General features: G+C 43.3%; 2 protein-coding genes across 4 annotated transcripts; one reads left to right on the top strand and one right to left on the bottom strand.

Annotated features, from left to right (window-relative positions):
- Nucleotides 1-22: 22 nt before the first annotated feature.
- slc45a1 (solute carrier family 45 member 1) lies at nucleotides 23-7,641 on the bottom strand. 3 transcript variants are annotated; one of them, XM_068712275.1, is made up of 10 exons: nucleotides 7,238-7,641; nucleotides 6,164-6,604; nucleotides 5,962-6,054; nucleotides 4,708-4,932; nucleotides 3,692-4,557; nucleotides 3,442-3,595; nucleotides 3,160-3,336; nucleotides 2,821-3,026; nucleotides 2,080-2,305; nucleotides 23-796 (listed from the first exon to the last, which is right to left on the bottom strand). In XM_068712275.1, exons 2-10 carry the CDS (start codon nucleotides 6,582-6,584, stop codon nucleotides 768-770), a joined length of 2,397 nt encoding a protein of 798 aa, XP_068568376.1. In that variant the 5' UTR covers nucleotides 6,585-6,604; nucleotides 7,238-7,641; the 3' UTR covers nucleotides 23-767. The 3 variants fall into 3 exon arrangements, with proteins under 3 accessions (XP_068568376.1, XP_068568377.1, XP_068568375.1); XM_068712276.1 differs by having other exon boundaries at nucleotides 2,183-2,305; nucleotides 7,238-7,640; XM_068712274.1 differs by having other exon boundaries at nucleotides 704-2,305.
- A 1,639-nt stretch (nucleotides 7,642-9,280) lies between these two features.
- prxl2b (peroxiredoxin like 2B) lies at nucleotides 9,281-14,669 on the top strand. The gene is made up of 7 exons (XM_068712273.1): nucleotides 9,281-9,475; nucleotides 9,909-10,113; nucleotides 10,772-10,823; nucleotides 11,137-11,200; nucleotides 11,308-11,383; nucleotides 12,222-12,340; nucleotides 14,345-14,669. Exons 1-7 carry the CDS (start codon nucleotides 9,413-9,415, stop codon nucleotides 14,369-14,371), a joined length of 606 nt encoding a protein of 201 aa, XP_068568374.1. The 5' UTR covers nucleotides 9,281-9,412; the 3' UTR covers nucleotides 14,372-14,669.
- Nucleotides 14,670-15,248: the final 579 nt, after the last annotated feature.

Raw genomic sequence — 15,248 nt, 5'->3', positions numbered from 1 at the left:
TAATTGACACAGGAGTCCAAAATGGCAAAATGATCATTTTAGTTTTAACTGAACCCTGAATAAAAGTAGCTTTCACAGTAAAACTGCAAATATTGAGCAATAGGTGGTACCATAAAACACAAAAACTGGGTTTGTTTCTTCTCAAGCAAGCTGCAACAGCATGATCCATACAGTTACTGTTCCCTCAGAAACATTAGCATGGCGTGCGTCCATTCAGTCCAGGAGGCTTAAATAGTAGGCAACTATTGACATTCTGCTGAGGCAGCAATTAAGACTGGCACCATAATGTTGGTGTATTCGGTGTGAGCGCCAGTCAATGAAATGTATCACAATGGTTGGCTTAAAACAGGTTATATACTTAACCTTTTGTTAAAGCCCTGAAGTCAGACATGGTGCCTGCAGCTGAGGCTGACGAAGCATACTGTTTGCTCTGGCACAACAGATAAACAAACAAAAACTACCATTGTGCTGATGAAGGTGGCTTCTTTAGGATGGAAAAAAAGAAGTGAGGAAGCTGGCTAACAAAAGTAAGATAACCACTGTACTGAGTTGATGGGCCGAGCAGGGGGGGGGGGGGGGTGGAGCAGAAGCCTACTACCTTAAGCATGCGCCCTAATGATGACAATAAGCACTTGCTGCTGGCTCTATGAACCCCCACAGTCTTTTCCTTCAATGTTGTCCACCTTCAGGGGTTACCCATTGTTCACATGAGTCTTCTCCCTGTTTGCTGTTCTTCTGTTTCGTTCGGTTTCCCACTGAATGCGGATTCACACCCCAGTTTCAACTTCTCCTCTTCCTGACAATGACAAGAATCACTGTCATTATTACAATGGCATGGCCCGGAGTAGGGTGACGGCTCACGGCTGTACCATGGCTTAGTGAGGGCCCAGACAGAATTTGCCACCAGCACACATTTCTCTGTGTTTTTGAAAGTGTGTGTGTACGAGCGTGTGCGTGTGTGTCATCCTATTAGTCATGGCTCTATGCTGTTTTAGTACGTAACTGGCAATTGTACTCATACTTGGGACTTGATTAAGAGTCAACCAGCACCAAAGTGTGAAATTTAGGGATAGCACACTGGTAAGTCTTCTAAAGATTGCTTTTTGTGGGAAGTGTTGTTTTTATCTGCTGTTAAAATGTGAACAATGTAAAGCCCTTCAAGACTCTTGCAGTGATTATGTGTTGTTCAGCTTAAATATTAAGTATGTGTTTGCTAAATTAAAGAGCTCTTGAATTAATGAAGGTGCGTTAACGGTGAGTGCGAGTGGACACTGGCAGCACATTCATTTATTCGGACAAAACCTGCTTAAGGTGTGATGCTAATATTCTAACTCAGAGAAACAGGCAGGTAGACATTCCCTTGGCCGTATGACCAAAACAAAACAATAAAAAAAATAAAAAAAAGAAGGCTTTGAGAGATTACATTGCAGCTCATGCAGACGTTAGGCAACTGATAAAAGGAAGAAATAGAGGGGGGAAAGCTGTGGTTAGCTTGTGCGTAGTGATCGACATTTCTATACTAAACACAAACAAGCAAGAAAAGATGATGCAAGATTTCACAGCAAAGAATCAGACAGAAGAACAGCTTAGGCGTATCTATCCTCCTCTCTCTCTCTCTCTCTCTCTCTCTCTCTCTCTCTCTCTCTCTCATCCATTTATCCCACACTGCATTCAAAAAGGTCACACATTCGTTTGCAAAAGTTAGGAAAAAAATGCATGAGCACACACACTGTATGAACACACTGGTCATGTATACACATATTAGAGCAGTGGCCAATGTCTGTCTGTCTGTCTGTCTGTCTGTCTGTCTAGCTCTGAGAAGAGCAGTGCCGATTGGTGTGAAAACGATATATATATATATATATATATATATATATATGGAATTGTGCTGTACAATGTGCTGCAGGAGGTGCGGTGTGTTTGTCCTATGGCTGCTGTGAAAGTCGACACACTCAAGACACTAAGCGACAGCGTGAGAGCGCGTGCCCCGTCGAGACTGCGCGTGTGAGGTAAAGTAAACTAAGAGACTTTTCTAAATGTGCACCAATAGTGGCTGGGTCTCGCTATCGGGGGGCTCACCCTCGGGGGGGGGGAGATGGTACACCACGAAGAGAGAGGAGTACAGGCAGCCCACGAATGACATCAGGCTTGAAAAGTACATCACTCCCTGGGCCCCACCCACCAGTGAGGTCAGAGGTCCCATCGCCACAGAGACCAGGATCTGTGCCAGGAAATACTGGCAGCTGAGCAGGGAGATGTCCACCCCCATCCCTCGTCTGGTCCCTTCCTCCGATGAGCCACAAAACTGAGGAACATATGCAAACAGTTTACGTATATGGTCATCCTCTGTAGTGCACCACAAATCACGACAGCGTTGAAGTAGTTAAACATTTTTGAGACGTGCGATTATACGCGTTCTTGCTGAGATTTAGATGAGAAGATTGATACCACGCATGCCTGTGCTCTCTCTCTCTCTCTCTCTCTCTCTCTCTATATATATATATATATATATATACAGCTACAGCCAGCATTTGGCTAATTTACATTTGCATTAAGACTGCAAACAGGGAAACAAAGGTGACAAAATCTGGCTATCAGTTCTTCTAAATGTCTAAAATAGTCAGGCACATAAAGCGTCATTGTTACACTTCTTTCTTTTTTTTTTTTTTACAAAACACAGTCTTTGTCTGTGCTAAGCTAAGCTAAGCTGCTGGCTCTGGCTTCATATTTACTGTACAAACATGTGAGTGGAATAGATCTTCTCATCTAACTCTAAACCAAAAAGGAAAATATCATAAAGCTCCGTATCTAGATACTGACCTGAGGGCTCTGGTAGTATTCACACAGCAGAGAGTAAGGCAGCGTGCATAGAGAGGAGAAGAGCACCCCATAGGTGACACAGAGAGAAAGTACCACATAGAGGTTGGTGGATAGCGTGGCCAGGCCCGTGCCCAAACCAAACGCCAGGTAGGCGAAAAAATATAGAGTGCGAAGAGAGAAACGCTCCTCCAGTTTCTCCAATATGGCTGAAAGTTGAAGAAGAATCCCAGGAGAGAAACAGAAAGCACACATTTATAGATTACCAAGGAAAGGAAGACAAAATAATGGCAAATGCTGCACTAACAACCCGTACATGTGGTGATTGCGAGTGTAGCTCACCTGAATAGAAAGCAGCACTGAATGCATAGATGCACATGCCCCAGCAGCCCATGCTGACACCAGCATTGTACCGTTGGTAAGCCTCAGAGTCGTGGGGTGCTTTGGGGTCTCCTTCAAACACAACCTCCCCCATGAAGTCAGTGTAGAAGAGCAGCATGCCTTCAAAGGACAGCCAGCCTAGAGAGAGAGACAATTAGTTCATATGAAATACAAGCCAGGCCGTTTTTTTACAGTGTTGCAGGGTTCTATGTGCAACAAATCACAAATTGTGATAATTCTCACCCAGGAAATGATTAGTGCATAAACTCCGCAGAGAGGGAGGCATCCTGTAGATGGCTACACACAGCAGCCTTATTGACAATTGCGACTCTCCAGTCTCCACATTCTCGCTCAGGTCACTCTCATAGCGCACCCCATTCAGCAGAATGTTTGCAACCTTCATCAGAAAAAGAAAGACACAGTGTTTAGAAACGCTGTGGTGGCTTCTACTGACTAAACGGGCTTCTAGCGTTTCCAAAATACGTGTCCGGACCTGCTGGCTGAAGGTCACTGTTCTCCTGCGTCCGTTCTCCAGCCCAACAATCTGGGTTGCAATAGGGTCCTCCATTAGTGCAAGACTCTGGGGTCGCTTCAGGATACCAGCAGAAGAGCCCCGGTGTGATCCTGCACCAGGCTGAGCCCCAGCTGTGACCTGAGATTGTGCTTCTCCCTCATGCTGGGGCGCTTCTGCATCCTCAGCTTCCCCAGCTGGATGAGACACCGCGTCGGCCTGGGTCTGTCCTGCAGGATGGCTCCCTGCTCCCTGCGTGGACTCGTCAGGAGGAGGAGAGTCCCCTGGCGGCAGGGGCACAGTGGTGGAGGCCAGGGCCTGTGGTGTCTGCTGACCTGTGTAGCAGTTTATGAGCACACTGTCTATATAGGAGGTTCCTAATGAAGAGGCAAAGTCATTGATGCCAGTGAGCGAGCTGTCCCTACTAATAAAGCTGCCGTATTTCGGAGTGAGGGGGCTCATGGGCGATATGGGGCTAGTGAGGCCAGCGCAGAGCCTTGCATTGGCACTGCAAGAATGGGCAAGAGGGTCAGAGTTATACGGGTGAGACTTTGAGAAATTGTATCTGTAAAGACCATCCTCGTCTTCCTCATCCAGTCCCAAAGCTGGGGGAACAGGAGGAGAGGGAGGAAGGGCGAGGCTGGGGCTTTTTAGATGAGCTTTGCTGGAGTTTTTGTTCTTTGGTAGCGGCCGCTCGGGGATACTCATCAGAGTCATGGCTGTGGCGAACACCAAAGTGATACTCGTAAACAGGTATATGACCCGCAGTTGACCTCCCATCGACCGTCCAAATTGTGTCTGGTCCCAGTTGATGCCACCCACAATGTAGCCAAATCCCCCTCCTAGTCCTGCAGAGCAAGATTAAGAAACAAAAAAACAAACATTGGTAATGTTATTTTAGGTCTCTTCTCTCCAAATTATAAGGAATATAAGTTATAGCTTCCACTGTGTAATGATAAAGCAACCCTGAGTTTGTACTGTGTAAAGTGTTTTCTTACCTGCCAGCAGTGCATGGATGTTCAGCCCCCGGTCCTGGTCCTCTGGACTGCACACATCCATCATGTAGGCGTGGCTCGGGTTGTCGGCTGAATCTGCACTGAAGTCCATCAGGACCACGCCACACACCGTCAGGACAATTCCCCACTTGTGATTGGATGCAGTGTCAGCCAGCGCACCTCCAATGTCCCGCCCGTTCAGCACCAGGGTTAGACCAAACAGAGCCCCTAAGAAGGAGGAAAGCAAGGCTCAACCGAAAACTCTGCGGGTGAGAGTTAACCTATACGTCCTCTGAGTGTACAGTCAATTTGCTAGGCATGGAGAGCAGTGCAAAGCTGTTGTATAATGTCTCCTGTGGCTCTGGAGGAGCTTTGTCAAATATTCATGTGACATCAACAAGGCATCTCGGTGTGGCCATGGAAACTGCAAACCTTTAACAGTAAACCTGTTTATAACATGGGTTGTAAAGTTTGTGAGACATTTGCAATAACCAGACAGGAAAGATCTAACAAAAGATGTGAAGCTCTAGCGTAAGTTCAGACAGGAAGACTATACTCATGCATGCCCAAGCCCATAGCTTATTTACCATACATCTGCCATCACTCCTCATGCATGCACACATTATTTCCTTGTTGTTATTGTTTGGGGCTGTCAATCATGATATCAGCTGTCTAAGATCAGCTGGTCTCTAAACAATAGCACAACGACACAAGGACATCATTAGCCTATCATCTTGCCGCTGTCTGTCTTTAAATATGACCGTCTCGCTACCTTCAGTAGTTCATGCTGCTGTTGCGCAACCCTCCACCTCCCCATCTCCGCCCAATCTTCGCAGATTCATCAGCCTCATCATCCTATCAACCTCATCAGCCACCATCACCACCAGTGTCTGGACTCCACGAGGCGATTTATATTGTTGCCGCTCAGGGCGATCACAACTCGATCACAAATCTCCTCGTCGAGTTCAAGCGCCAAAGAATTTCTGTGCAACTCATTAACGCATCATCTGTCATAATAAATGTTAACTACTAATCATTCACTTGTCTCTCCTGATTGAAGTGTATTTGAGTTGCATTACGAGAAGCATAGAATCCTGCCATGTCATAATATGGACTAAAAGTCAGGAGATCTTAGCCTCTGTTGCATCAGTTTTGACCGTTAATCTGTCTCTCTTAAGTCCCCCAACTTTACACAAGTATACTTACATACATACTGACATTTAGTATTGTACTGACTGGGCACAATACTTTTCTTACCTATAGCCAAGGCAAAAATAAAAGGTCTCCTTCGTCCAAACCGGGACGTACAACGATCACTCCATGCTCCGAGGAGAGGCTGAACGAGGAATCCTTCAAACCAAAGACAGAGAACGGAGTTAGAGTCTTAAGTACTGCACAAAACTTATTGCAACTCAAAATCACAAGATAATCATATATCCCTGCCTTGCTGTTCACTTACCCAGAATGGGGCTAATAAACCACACCAAGCTGTAGAATTGATCAGGCAAGCCCATCTGTAGCAGCACAGGAGTCACATAAGCCGTTTCCATGGCATAGCTGAATTCAATACCAAACAGGACGCAGCCATTGAAGAGCAGCTCTTGGAAGGTACGCCTTGGGGGAAGCTCACTGAGGTCCAACTGGTCCAGGGGACAGGGTGTGTTGGGCGGCGGAGGTGGTGAAGGTCTAATCAGCTTCCGGCGCTTTGGCTGTCTTTGGAAGTTGTTGGCTCGGTGACTGAGGTGCCGGGTGGTGGACGTTGGGAAGCTGGCTGTTTTGGAGAGTGAGCTCCTCCAGAGACCTTCCTGAGCTGTGGGTAACCTCCCTCCTGGACTGGCCAAAAGGGGGTCACTGGGGGTGCCCATGCCTGGAGATGACATTTCTCTCAAGCCAGCTTGCACTGCAGCATACACAAGGGTGACACACATTGTTAAGTTCAGACTTATTATAAGGGGGTTGATTTTACACATTAGAGGTCACTCAAGATCATCATAACGTAGCATGGTGGTCACGTGGGTAACTTAGTGCTGCTGATGGTTCTGTAGTGCTACCACGAGGACACTGCAGTCATCAGCAGACAGCGATGGCACAGCGATCATGGGCACGACGCACTGCAACCAATGCGCATGTTAGTGTTGTGCGCAAAAACCCATGTGCTCGGCGTGGCTGACTACAGCAGGGTAGTATGCGGCAGCGCTCTCATGAAGCTGTTTCCATTTTAATATTTCATGGAGGAAGCTCAAATCGGTCACAATGGAGCCGCTGAGGGTCACAGTGATGGCTTTCGAGGCAGTTACAAGGATTAATTATCATTATCGCTCAGATTTAAACTAAACATTTGACTGATATAGAGCCTACATGTAGCCAGGTAGCCGATCGATTGGGGGGTTTTTTGTCCGTCTTTTCTTCTAATAATCCTCGATATTATCCTCGAATTGACATTTGGTCCTTAATGTGAAGCCCACACACCCGATTTAACTGTGTTAGAAGATGATGCAGGCGTGCAAATTGAAACGTGAAAGATGATAATTACCTTATCGGGGAGGCTCGTCATTTATTGCAGCATACTAGGTAAACAGACCACGCATTGTGATTTATAAAAGAACGAAGGATGAATTACGGGAGTCATGATTGTTGTTTTGTTTTTGTTTTTTTTGTTTTTTTTTCCCTTTTTCATGCAGTCATCCCCCCGCTCTCTCATTCCGTCCCTTCTCCTTCCCCCTCTTCTCATCTCCTCCTTCGCCTCTTCATCCCGGTCTCTCCCGTGACGTCACGTCCCTCCCTGCAACATCAGCACCGCGGACGTTCACCGCTGAAAAAAACAACTGTCCGTCCATCTACCTGAATATAGTGTACTTCAGAACTGAAGTAAGATGATGATAGTCAGTAACTTCTGTTTGTTGACTGAATATTCGTTGTGTTGTAAGGGGCACATATATATACTTTCAAGCACTTTGGAAAATGTGTTAGATATTTGGTTTATAAAACTAAAACACATGCCTCACTTATTGGGGGAAATACCTCCAGAACAATAAACATTGTATGTAATACTAGAGGGTCGTCACTTGTTTAACACATTAAACCTTGGTGGGTCATTACAAACTCATGTTGTGCAGCTAAACATTGTTCAAACTTTCACAAGTTTACTTTAAATTCTAGTCAATCCTTAAGGTTTAAAAGATATCGAAGGCTGTACTTTTGGGAAATGTGCTTGTGAGGGACAAAGAAATCTAGAATATTCATTACAATAGTGGGTTTGAATGTTTCACTGTCTAAACATCATAGAGAGTAAAAAAGTATGAAATTGTCAGATAGTGCAGAATAACCATATTGCTTCTTTAAGACCAAACGGGAAAGCTGGGTTAAATGCATTTTTCTCCGAAACAATTCATTGTTAAATAATTTGTATTTATGCAACATGTGATGAAAAATAATTTAGAATAATATTGTCACTCAAATGAATAAAACTTATAACAAAAATTGCAAGCCATGCAAGATCACTGAAATACATCTTCGAAGAGTAAAAAAAGAGAAGACTGCAATATAACATTAGCAATACAATTTTAATTCAGCTATTATAGGAAAAATAACAAGTGTATTTAATTTGTGCATCTTCTGTTCAATCGGTGATGGTGAAAACAGGTGTGTATGATTAGGGAGTGAGCACTAGAAGGGAGAAGGATTTGTCAGGAAAAGCAAAGGTGACACCAATTTCATTAACGAGGTGTCAGTTCCATCAACTGACCCGGTAAGCCGTGACAATTTCAGAACCCTGAAACTAGCTCACCGAAATAGAGTTCAGTCCTTTTTTAATGTCCTCCATTACACCTGGGCTTGTCCTGCTGTTTGACATGCAGTAAATGCACCCATGGGTGTGCATTTAATTTGTTGTTGAATGGTTTGAATCGGTTTGGCTAATCTTAATGTCACTGAACCACATATAATACTCCTCTGACCAAATATGTGGAAAATGATTTCTGTTTTGGATTATGGACAAAAATGGAAAACATGTTAAAACAATATTTGTTTCTGAAATGGAGTATAAGTAAGGGGCAGAAGATGAAAATGCTTAAGTACAATGGTTAAATGAATTTTCCACCACAAGTGCCAAACGGGTTAAAACAGCAGAACCTATGGCTCTGGTTGGCTCAGGGGTTAATAGACAACAGACAGATGGGAGCAAACTAGCAGCTATGAAAAGCAAACAAAGGCCGTGCAATAAATCGTGTTACCTTTGAGCTCACCTGTACACACCTTGTTTACACATTATAAAAAGCTGCATTTGTTCAATAATCAGTCACCACTTTGAGTTCATGTTTAAGCTTTTTTTCATGTGTGGTGCTAGTTGCGAGGAACCAGTAAATGTAGAAAAAAATATCAATAAAATAGCCGATGTTTGCTCTTATGAAAACATCAGTATTGGTTGATTTTAAAAAGGTAAGATGCACGTGCAGACAATTGCCCTTCCGAAGCTCCGCCTCCATTCCACACAGACACACACCGCGCGCTGTAATTGGCTGACTTTCAGCGACAACAGAATCTGATTGGACGTCAGTGCTCAGGAGGCGTATCCGGATGCAGACGTTTTGCAACTGTTGTGCGGGCGTTACTTAAATATATTGCTACTACTGCAACGTTATACCATCATATTCCGAAGGGAAACTCTACTTTTGTTGTAGCTTTGTTCAGCCGGTGCAGTCCGTAGAAAATGGCAAACGTCGACCTCGTTCAACTCGGAAAGAACTTGTTAAAGAGCGGCGAGACTGGAGAGGTAAGCTGTAACGTTATAGGCGACGGTTTTGGTTAGAAAGCTACTTGCACTTCTTTGACCTTTCTTCATATGTAACGTCATTCGGTCGATTGGTTTGTATTTAAAGGGGCTCTCTTTGACTCTAAACTCGTGCTGTTAGATTGACTGGTTCCCCACAGAGAATCCCCGCTGAGACCTGCTGTATTAAAGCTGCCATTACCTCACAGCATTCACATAATTGGTGTCGAATGAGGCCTCGAGGGTGACATAATGATGAAACGCACGTGCTTTCAAATCATGCTCTGTTCGAGTCAGTGATGTGTGATTTCACAGATGAGTAGAATCTATCCATGCCCTTACTTTTTATTTACCACCTGTCCTTTGCATGTTTTGTGGCTTCACTGTGAGTCTTGTTTCTCTCTCCCCCCCCCCCCCTCCTCTGTGTGTGTTTCAGAGTGTAGAGCTCCAGTCCCTGTGGCAGGATCAACCGGTGGTGTTGTTCTTCCTGCGCAGGTTTGGCTGTCAGGTGTGTCGGTGGATGGCAACAGAGATCAGCAAGCTAGAGCCGGACCTGAGAGCCAGCGGCGCGGCGCTGGTGGGGGTCGGACCAGAGGAGTTTGGGCTGAAGGAGTTCATGGAAGGAGGGTTCTTCAAAGGATGTAAGCGGTACTTACTCATCTAAGACGAACACTGGTCTATTTTCCTATTCACATACCTAGCACCTATGAATTTAAAATCTAGTCAGGTATAAAAAAAAAAACTGTTTACTTCAACTGTGCTGCAACACCCTCATTGCAACTTTTGAATAGCTGCATCGTCACTCTTGCACAACCAAACTATGTAGCAGAAACATTAGTAGGGATGCACCGACTTGACTTTTTCAGTCCAGAAATCGACACCTGGGTCTAAAAGTGTTCAATTATTTAGCTGTATGTCTCTCTGTGTGGAGGAGACTGGGATCATTCTTTTATGTGAAAGGCAACATGCGGGCTAAACCATTGCTTTCCTAACTTTGTAAAACACACACACACATATCTATCTATCTATCTATCTATCTATCTATCTATCTATCTATCTATCTATCTATCTATATATATATATATATATATATATATATATATATATATATATATATATATAAAAAAATAATACTGGTATCCGATACCAGATCCAGCTGTTTGAGTCGGAATCGGGCTGACATCTGTATCGGTGCATCTCTAGTCACGAGGATTCAGACACGCTTATTGAGCTCATCGCTTTCGACTGCCAGTTCTTTCGTAGGATTGTAAATGACCGTCTATCATCATCTTCTTTTAGCCATTTATGTCGATGAACACAAGACAAGCTACAAGGATTTGGGCTTTAAAAGGTGAGTAAATCCACATTCCCTGTGTGTAATACAGAAGCTGTTTTATGTCTCATTTGTCAATCTCATACTTTTGAACGATTAATCAATTAGTCATTTTTTAAAGCAAAAAACATTTTCTCAAAAATATTGAGAAATATCTTTGGATTTTGGACTGTTGTTCAAATAAATGAGGACACTTGAATAAATCTCATTGGGCTGTGGGGAATTATAAGGTTATTAGCTAGCGCCGCTCATGCTAATCTTCTCTCCTTTGTGAAATAGTAGCTGCCTTGTGATGATATCTAACTGAGAAACTGATTGTCTTCACACTCAGATACACAGCCTTGAGTGTGTTACCTGCTGCTCTGGGGAAGAAAGTACGAGATGCAGCTGCAAAGGTATGTAGCTTCACAGTCATACAATTACTTCACGGCTCAGTCACAGGAGGAGGTTGCTGAGACCCTGATTTGACACTCTGACTGCCTGTTTTCTGTGCTGTATGCAGGCCAATGCTGAAGGCATCAAGGGGAACTTCTCAGGAGATCTGCTCCAGAGCGGAGGCATGCTCATTGTGGCCAAAGGTACAGTCAAAATACACCAGAGGGGGTATGAGTAAGGTATATGAATGGTCAAAGCGATGCATTTCCACAGTCTCTCCTCTAGAGGGCAATGCTGCATCACATCATTGTAGCTCAAACCACACCTCACCCTCCAGCGACTTCAGTGCTCTCCGGGGGCTGTCGACTTCCCTCACGTCCTTATTTCTTCTATCCACACAAGTATAAAGATTAAACTGCTCAATTCATTTAACCATCCAAATATACAGTCGTGTGTTGGATACCGGAGAGACGTTTTTAAAGGTGGAGTGGAGAGGCAACAGTCAGGCCAAAATAATTTTACAACACAGCAGTAAGAAAACTAAGATGAGATTCAACCACATCTATTAGTGTGCTCTCTTTTATGGGCGGCTTGGTCTCATGGAAAGAAATCAGCTGGAGGAAGTAGATTGCAGGTCATTCTGTCCTGATCTTGACTCCACCATTATTGGAGACCGTTCTCAGCCAGCATTAGCCCTATTTGAGCGCCTAACGGCTAGAAGGAGCTTTAGCCATAAATCTGAGACTATTTAGTTCTCAACTACTCAAAGTTTTTAATTAAAGCTTAGAAGTAAAAACCAAACTTTATTGCACAGGACGTATTTCTTTTTCATTTCTTCGTCCCTTTTTTTTTTTTTTTATCACCAGTACCACCTGGATATGAAATATGCATTCAGTATTGAATTGAACTCTGTGCTGTGTTTTATATCTGCTTTTATGAGTCATGAGTTCACCAAAGCACATTCATAATAATCTTTGATTGTAAAGTCGGCAAGCTGCTTCCTGAGCTGATTTTCTCCCAAATATATTTTGCTCTGCAAAGGTGGAGAAAAGGTCCTCTTGCACTTTATCCAGGATTCGCCAGGAGACCACGTACCTCTGGAGGATGTTTCCAAGGCGTTGGGTATCTCATCCGAAGCAAAAGCAGGACAGATGCCAGTGGTAAGACATCCCATAAACGAGGAAAGATGCACACGATTTACCATCTTCCATTATTCGTTTCCTTCCTCTGTCTTCTTTACTCCCCCTCTTCACCTTCTGAGTGATCTTTAAGCTGAATGGTTAAATACAATGGTATCACTGTGTTTACTAAACCACACTGAACTGATGTCATTTCATCGGTTTCTTCCAGCAGACTGTTGTACGTCAGTAGCAACACATGCATCAGAGAAGCCTTTTCAAAGACAATTTCACACTTATTACTCCATCTTCATGGTCCGTCAGCATCTGTGTCATCAGCCCCCCAAACCTTTTGACTGATGTTCTCAGTCTGTACGCAGCTGTACTTTTAAAATGGTCCGCAAGCACAAACGGTTATTATACAAATGCCCCGATCTGAGATTGACGGACACGGATGTAAGCATACATTTTGTGCCTTTTTTTTTTTGCCATGTTTTTAACATCGTGGCTATGCTCAACTTAATGTGCAGTAGGATGTTGTGAGAAGGAAGGGTCAGCATCGTCATGCCAACAAGTGATGGCCGTTTAGAGACTCCAACATAAAAATACTGCAGTGTATGTTCCATCTTTTAAGAAGAGAGAATGAGCCTTGTGCTTGATTCAAGTTTGGAAAATAGAAACCACCATTAATAATGCAGTCCCTGTTCTAAGCCATAAAATCACATTAAGAGAGAAATCGTTCGGGGGTCATGGACTTCATATCTTGTGTCCAGAGCACCAGAGGTTTTGTCCTGAGATCATCGGGGCTTTCAGCATGCCCACGACATCCAGCACATGTTCTCCAACGCCCACTCCCCCTGGCTCTGTTGCTCGCTTCCCACAAGACCCACCATGTCAGAGCTTTTGCAGCGTGTACAGTATGGCTTCCCCATGACCTGTCTGAAGACGAACGGATGTCATCGCCACGGCCCCGGGATAGAATAGACCTCGTTTATTTCTGAGGGGGTCAAAAAGTGGCAGAAACGAACGCGAGTCACAAGCTATCTGACACGCTTGTGTGGAAGAGGACCTGAGTGAAGTCATCGTCTGGTACGGATAAAACAAACGACTGTCTTCTTATTCCAACCTTTCCTGTTCAAACAGCTGATAGAGCTTGTTTACTTTACGTCACTACATTTCTTTGCAGAAATCTCTTTGTCTTAACTTGAGCACAATGATTCTGAGGCCCCATAAACAAGATGTGTTTAACGCTTCGTCTAACGTGGGCCCCTGTCCTGTGATTGGAGCGCTACTCGGCTCTCGCCTTATCTGTTCGGAACTCGCAGATAAGTTGGGAAAGTCGGCAACATTGGGCTTCGTGGTGGCCTAGTCGACACAAATACGTACCCACAACATCCTCGCTATGATCCCGTTTCTCACCGTGTTTCCTGACTACCTTTCTACTTTGTGAAGGCAAAATGCCCAAAAAAATCTCTAAAGTTTTTTACATGAGCGTTTGAGGAATAGATATGAAACCAGGGACAACAGGAAATGAGTTTATGCTAGTTTTCAGCTCATTCAAAAAAAAAATCCCATTTGATCAGCATTGTCCCTGGAAAAAAATAATACAATATTTTCTTCTTTTTTTTCTTTTTTTTTCAGTACACAATTTCTTCCACTTTATTTCAGAGATTTGGGATCCATAGAAAAACTGTTTTGATTCAGTGAAGCTTGACATCCTCCCGGATCCTTTTTCTTCATATATGTTCAATTCTATGAATCATATTTTCATATAGATCTATACTGTAATTATTCTCAACACACGTCTATAGCACGTCCAGGGAGACGGATCCCTCCTCAGGTGCTTTTCTTTAGGTTTCTTTCTTTTCTTTTCTTTTTTTTTCCTTATCAAATATTATTTTGGGGGGGCGATTTATTTTCCTGAACTGAATAGTCAAAGGACAGAGAGGATGTACAGATTGTAAAGCTCTCTTAGGCAAATTATAAATTTGTGATATTAGACTATAAATAAAACTGACTTGACTTCTCCTGTACCTTCTCTTGCAGTGCAATGATGATGTTTGTACACGATGAGGACAGCTGCACATCATACCAGATGAATATCTACAAATGTGAACGCTAAAATGGAGATTTGAAGTGCAATGTCAGCAAAATGCTCACGTGAACATGCCAATTGTCTTAATTGCTTGTAATTTCTTTGTGACAGCCACATATGTGATTGTGTTATCTGCAGTGAAAGCATCAGGGACATTCCTTTCATCAGTAATTGAGCTAATATTAGCTTTTTATGAATTTGCATTTATTACAATCTGTTTACAAAAATAAATGAATCATTTGTATGTGTCAATTATAATAAAAGTTTAAAAACTTTTCTTTGCTTCAGTCAATGAGCAATTTCATGCAGCCTTCAGTGGAGTGTTAATAAAAGGTGAGGTCTCTAACTTGATGGCATAGCTATACTGAGCATATGAAAGATCAATAATGAAAAACTACAGTGGCTCCATCACAAGACTACAGTGTTTTCTTTGCTCGCCTTCAACAAAACTTCACTTCATATCCACTGCTGTGTTGACTCTCCATCAATGTGTTGACCTGAGACTTAAAACTAGAGTAATGTATTTTTGTTAACCTCCAGTGTCTCTTTTTTTGTGATGGTGTCATCTCAGAGTCACACACTTATGTGCAATTGATTCTTTGGAATATCTTAAAACGTGAATGTTATCCTTATGTGCCATCATAACTCAGCATCCATCCTATTAGAACTAGAAATGTATTGCTGATGTAGCGTTTTACTATTGAAAGTTAGCTTAATATTATGGTGTCTGCTGACGTGGTCACATGCATGTTTATAACTGATAGGTAAGCATGACTAGGCCGTACTGCACTAGACGGTGTGACTGCATGCATACAGATGAACATAATGCCTTTGTTTGAGTGCTTTTAGGGGCTT

This window comes from Cebidichthys violaceus, unplaced genomic scaffold, assembly GCF_023349555.1.
Source record: "Cebidichthys violaceus isolate CVI_PGR_0920_01 unplaced genomic scaffold, fCebVio1.0.p SCAF_17, whole genome shotgun sequence".
Taxonomy (NCBI): domain Eukaryota; kingdom Metazoa; phylum Chordata; class Actinopteri; order Perciformes; family Stichaeidae; genus Cebidichthys; species Cebidichthys violaceus.
Note: the sequence above shows the minus strand (reverse complement) of the source record. Positions and strands in the feature narration are given on the sequence as shown.